We start from the raw sequence: 6,015 nt of genomic DNA on the forward strand, positions 1-6,015 counted from the left end.
AGCAGGAGAGTCTCTTTCTTTTTCTTTTCCTGCCATAATCTTACTTTGAAACCACAGATCTAGAAGGGATAGAAGCAAAGTTGTTGTGGTTGAAGGTGGGAGAGATGCAGGAGGGGATCTCACTTACTTAGTCTTTCCATTACCTCTAAGGCACTTTTGTAGGTCCACTAACCCTATCTAATAATCTCATTGCAAAGTGGGGACACCGAGGCTCAGGTGAGGGTTTTGCCCAACTTAAGGACACACAACTAACTTGAGTCAAAGCCAGACATGAGCCTGAATCTGCTGACACCTAAATCCAACACACACCCCACCATGAATGTGTGTTCTTAGTAAAGGGGCCATTTTTCTGACTATTCTGAGTACTAGTCACTCCAGCTCACACAGCTGGGTCCAATTTCAAGGAGCTAGAAATTTGGTGGCCTAGATCGATTGATCTGAAAATAACTCTTCTCCTGGTGCCAACCCTTTTCAGAAACAAGGAATAATAACAGTTTGGTGCCCAAGTATCATCCTAATTTCTGGATGGATGGGAGATGGAGGTGCTGTGCTCAGCTGGAGAAGCTTGCTGTTGGCTGTGCCCACTACGATCCAACAAAGAATGGTGAGACACTGAGAATCCCCTTTCTTCTTTGGAAAACGAATGACCTTTCTACTAGTAGAAAGTAAAAGCTCTCAGCTTCCCATCATCAATTGTGTCAGAGATTGAATGTAAAATTCTACATTTTCAGAATTTTCAGAGGGGAATCATCTGCCTCTACTACCTGCCTGTTGATTTTTTTTCTTCTCATCTCAAAACTTATGTCTTTTTACCTTCTTGCTACTCAAAGCGTGGTCCTTGGACTAGCAGCATCGACATCATGTGGGAGCCAGTTAGAAATGCAAACTCTCTGGCCCCATTCCAGGTCTACTGGATTAGAATTTGTATTTTAACAAGATCTCCAGAAGATCCATGTGCACAGTAATGTTTGAGAAGCACTGCTATAACCTTCAAGCTAGGAAATTTGAATGGCATGGTCCACTTAAATCTTAAGTTGTAGGGACAGCCTTAAGAGGTATATAATATTTATTTTTCACAGAGTCATCACAGCACACAGGTGTTTAATTACACAAGTTCAACTCTATACACTCAGTAGGGTGGGAGGAGAAAGTAAAACCAAAACAACTGTTTATTTTGCAATGTGGCTTTTTTTCACCTCCTCTTCTAACTTGCCGTTGACCTGCCCGATCTCAGAGAAAAGGAGAGACTACAGCCTGAACATGAGAGACATTGTTTCTTGGCCTTTGAGCTCTAAGGCCCAGATCCTGGGGATTGGAATACAACTCTATTTCACCTTATGTGATGACTTTGGGACCTGAACCCCCAATGAAGTGCAGTTCCACTCTGATGCACTTTGATGTGCATTATGCTCCCATTCATCGCAACCATGCGATGTTAAAGAAACAGAAGGCTTGAGCAGTTCGGCACGCTCGAGGTCACACAGCTAGGACATGCTCTGCAAAGCCACTCTTGAATAGGAATGATGGATCACCTGGGTTGTTTTGCTTCCATTCCCCTCTCCATTCAACCTCTCTTACCCTAGTTACCTTTTCTCATCTGTCAGTTTCTTTTTTGCACTGAAACCTAGAACCTCAGATTGACAACCCAAGGCAGATGTGCTAAATGTAACACATGGCTGGATTTTCCGTGGCTTCCTGAGTCATAGGAAGCCACGGAACTTCAGTACTACTTTAAAAACTATTGCTTCTCGCCCTCCACCTAGGAAGAGGAAGTTTAAGGTTACCAGTCCCTTGGCCCAGAGAATAATATTCACTCAGTTTTAGAAGTCACCAATCCTCCACATTAACCCTGTTGACCATACCCCCAGAGGTACATAATGAAAAGGAAATGGAAGGTTTTATGTGGGGAGAATCCACTACAATGACAGGATGGCATCGGCTGACCTCAGTGAGTGACAATCCCTCCCAAAGTCAGAAATCTGGTCTCCAAATTCCTGCCAGCACCTTGCTGTGGGCCCTTGAATGAGTCACTTGGCCATCACACATCCTAATATCTCAAATACCTCTAAAATATTAGGGGATGTTTTTGGGACCCTAACATGAAATATTCACTAAGCCCCGTTCCAGTTTTGAAATTCTTTGAATTTGCATTTTGCATTTCCATTTTGCTGTCTTCACCATGCGTGGCACAGCGGTTCCCCTTCGGGGCACACAGTATTTCCCTCCACCGAGTGCAGATACATGACTGAGGCGTGAGGAGTGTCTGAATGACTCACTAGGACAATGCCCAGGAGGGCTGGTCATGCTGAGCTCCTCCCCACATGAAGCCAGGGCCTACCCACTGTGCAGTCACTGCCAGTGGTCCTGCCTTTGTGTGGCCATCTGCAGCCATCTCCCCATCTGGCCACATCCTCATCGTCCTCTTTCTGACTTGGTTTAAATAACCTCATGCACTACCGCTGGCAGAACTGAAGGCAGAGGTTGTGAGAAGCACACTGCACACTGCACACAGCATGTGATCACTTGCTCTGGGCAAAGCCTTCTAGGGTTCCGGTGCGGGGCACACATACAGTGCTGGGTCTAAGAGCACAGAGCAAAAAAACCTCAGGGTGAGTCCCAGCACCATCACTTCCTTGCTATGTGACTTCATATATGTTACTTAACCACTCTGAGGCTCTAAGCCAGTTTCCTCTTCTGTAAAATGGGGACAATGATAATAAGTAGTCACTTTATGGGGTTGTAGAAAGCTCTGAGCATGGCTGCTGGCACTTACGGAGCTCTCGATAAATGACGATTGTGTCTGCTAGTCTTTCTTATTCGTGGACAAAGAATGTGAAGCTGAGCTATAACGGTATGTAGGTACATGTCTGGGAAGCAGCAGAGGTGGTTGAGTAAAAGTGGAAGAAATGAAAAGAAAGCGAAAAACGAAGAGAAAGAAGAGAGAAGAAAGGAAAGAAGGAATGAAGATAGGAGAGGTAAAGAGAAGGAGACGTGAAACTTGGAGACACAAAGAGATAAATGGGGGCGGGCGTGCTGTTTGGGGGAGGTGTTAAAGTAACTAAAAGTGACTCCAGCTTCTCAAAAAGCAGCACAGTGACCACCCCCTCGCCCGCCCCCTCCTCAAGCCCACAACAGCATCAGGAAGCCAGTGAGTCACTGTTCCCCTGAGTCAACCATTCCCACTCCTGGGCTTAGCTGGTGGCAGGTGCCTTTGTGGAAGTCTCTATGCCTACTGGGAAGGACACAAGCCTAGCCCTTGTGTCAGCAAACTTTGGATTAGGCTTTGCCTGGGAACACAGAACAAGAGGCCCAGAATATTGGCTTCTGGAAATTCCTGGTGTCTCCTAGAAAATGAAATGGGGAACCAGCAGGTTGAAAGATACAGCAGAGATTCTGACAAGGCCGATATTCATTGCTCTGTGTCTCACTATCTCCTTCTGGCCCCTTTTCTTCTGCTGAAAAGCCCCCTGACTGCTCACCCCCTGTTGCGGACATTCAGTTTCAGGTTCATTTTCTTTTGCTGTTTTTCTCATTTCAGCTTCAAAGAAGCCTCTTCCTCCTACTCCTGAAGACAACAGGGTGAGTGAGCACTCAACTCTGGGTACAGGTGGGGCCACAGTGCTGTAGGCTGCTTGTCTGGCCTGTTTCCACTTGCATTTTTCCTGTCTGCCCAGATTCCTCATGCCCTGGGCAAAAGCAACCGACTGTTGTGATTCGGCTGAACTCAAATCCTGGGTTTCGGGGGCCTGACCTGTCTCATGGGTCTGTTCACGTAGAAGGACCACTCGGCTGCTAAATCTTCACCTCACTTTATTTACTTGGACGAACACATCACACTGTGCATCCAGCCACCTGATGGCTTAGGAGCATCATAGCAGCTCACATCTATGTACAATGGCATGTTTACACCTTGACACACGGGCGCTTTGGAAGTATACATTTGATGATACTTTATATTTTTCAAAGCACTTTCACACTTTTACTATCTATTTCATTTCTCCTCGGACTCTGCCATTTGGCTTCTCAGACTCCTTGGAGGAGCAGCCTCCATGCTGCGTCAGCACTCTGACCATAGGGCCTTCGCAATCTAGTTTCGATCACACATCTAAATCCATTGTAACATTTCTCTCCTTGAGCCACTTGAATTCATTTCTCCCTTCATGTGCATGCTCTATCCCCTAAGGGGTGGTAGCATCTTACATTGGCACCTAGGGAAGCTCTATTTCTAATCCAGCCTGAGCGAATGGGCCTGAGGCTCTGTGTGAGAGTGACCTTAGAACAGAGCTGGTCTTCCAGAGGGTTGAGGGTGGCTGTTTTTGATCTGGATGAAGAATATTCATGATCAGAGTAATTGACAATCCCAGGCCTCTAAGCCTGTGGGTGCAAGCGAGGTCATGTTTCACATCAGCTTCTCTTGGCCCCCCTGCTCACACACAAACTCAGCCCTTCCTTCAAGGTCCCTCCTCATCAACTCAGAAGGGGTTCCTGAGGGGTGACTCAAGAACATGTCCGCCTGTGTTCTTTCTCCTTGGCTCCCTGCCACTGCTGTGGGGGGTGGGGGCAGTCCGTCTCAGCCTGGTGGAGCTCTCTTCAGCCACTCATCCACTCATGCTTCAGCTTACCTCCTGGGCGCCCAAGCAGATTCTCAGTTTCGCCAAATGGCTGTCTCTTCATTTTCTCACACTAATCTAGTGGTTCCTAACCCAATACTCCCTTTTTATGCCAAATATTTTGCAAAGCCCCCTTTGTTAACCTGAAAAAAAATTCATAGATAATACAACTTACATAAGCACGTACATTTAAAAGAATCAATATATGCTCTAATTGTAACTTTTAAAAGAGAAGAAAACTAATTTACACAAAATAACATGTGTTTCTGCATACAAATACTGAGGCATGACTATCCTGGAAGACATAATGAAATAGTCCATTGTTTGCCCCTGTGGGTCACATTCCAGTGAATTAGGCAGTTCAATTGCAACTGATGCGGGAATGTTGTACTTGTGACTCGAAACTGTGTTACCATCTGTGATATGATTTTCCAAAACGAAGAACAACTCTTGGTAAAGTTCTGAATTAAACATAGTCTTCCCTCAATGTGCAATATGGATGCATTCCTAGGAAACTGAATACTTTGTACAGGGTAGAGGTATTACTGTGTATTTTATTATAAGCAGGTTTCTCACCACCTGAATATCTAACGGGACATTCAAAAGTTGTACAGGATGTGGGATACTGCAGAGAGTTTTGCATTCTCGGCCCTCTTCTATTAAATGCTAGTAGCACACCTCAATCTCTGTGACATTCAAAACGCCCCCACAGGTGTCCAAAACGCCCCCCGTGGAAAGGTAGCGGTGTGGTTTGAGAACCTTGCTCTGGGGGATTAACCAGTTAGTTGGGCCTCTAATGAGATGAATGCCATGTCATATCCCTCCTTTATCTTCAGATGCCCTAGAACACAACTCCTTCTTCCATTAGCTCTTAGGGCAAAAGCCTCGGACCCATCAACTCCTGTTCATAGAAACCAATATACCATGTCACACGCTCCAGAAATATCTATGCTTTAAATTCCAGTCTGGGCTCAGCTGGGTTGACGTACACAGCAGTATGACAAGTCTCCTTTTTTTTTTTTTTAGCCTTAGTATTTTTATGCTATCAAATGCTTCAATGTACTCAGAGAACTTTTGACTTTTGACAACACACCTCATTCTAGACAGCAATCTCAATCTCTTTCCATATTTACTCTCTCACGAAATCTACCAACCCATAGCAGGTGTGGCCATCCCGAACTCTTGTGATTGTTTGCCTTTCAGTCTCTTTTTCATGTCCTCAATATTGCATCCTAAGAAGGATACTGAGAAGTAGAGACATAGGCAAAAGAGTCCGCAAGACGAAGAAGGAAGCCCATGTGCTGTAGCAGAAAGAGCATTAAGACTAATTCAAATGCTAAACTTGACCGCATCCATTGCCCCAGCTAGGCCTCAGTTTCTCCATTCAAAACAAAAGAGTGGATTA

General features: G+C 45.3%; 1 protein-coding gene across 1 annotated transcript in view; it reads left to right on the top strand.

The window, feature by feature from the left end:
• Nucleotides 1-6,015, top strand: part of ITK (IL2 inducible T cell kinase) — a 50,599-nt gene that overhangs the window by 18,134 nt on the left and 26,450 nt on the right. Inside the window, exons 4-5 of the mRNA XM_006906459.1 lie at nucleotides 476-604; nucleotides 3,539-3,579. Coding sequence (XP_006906521.1) covers nucleotides 476-604; nucleotides 3,539-3,579 — 170 coding nt within the window. The remainder of the gene's footprint in view (nucleotides 1-475; nucleotides 605-3,538; nucleotides 3,580-6,015) is intronic.

This window comes from Pteropus alecto, unplaced genomic scaffold (assembly GCF_000325575.1).
Source record: "Pteropus alecto unplaced genomic scaffold, ASM32557v1 scaffold40, whole genome shotgun sequence".
NCBI lineage: Eukaryota > Metazoa > Chordata > Mammalia > Chiroptera > Pteropodidae > Pteropus > Pteropus alecto.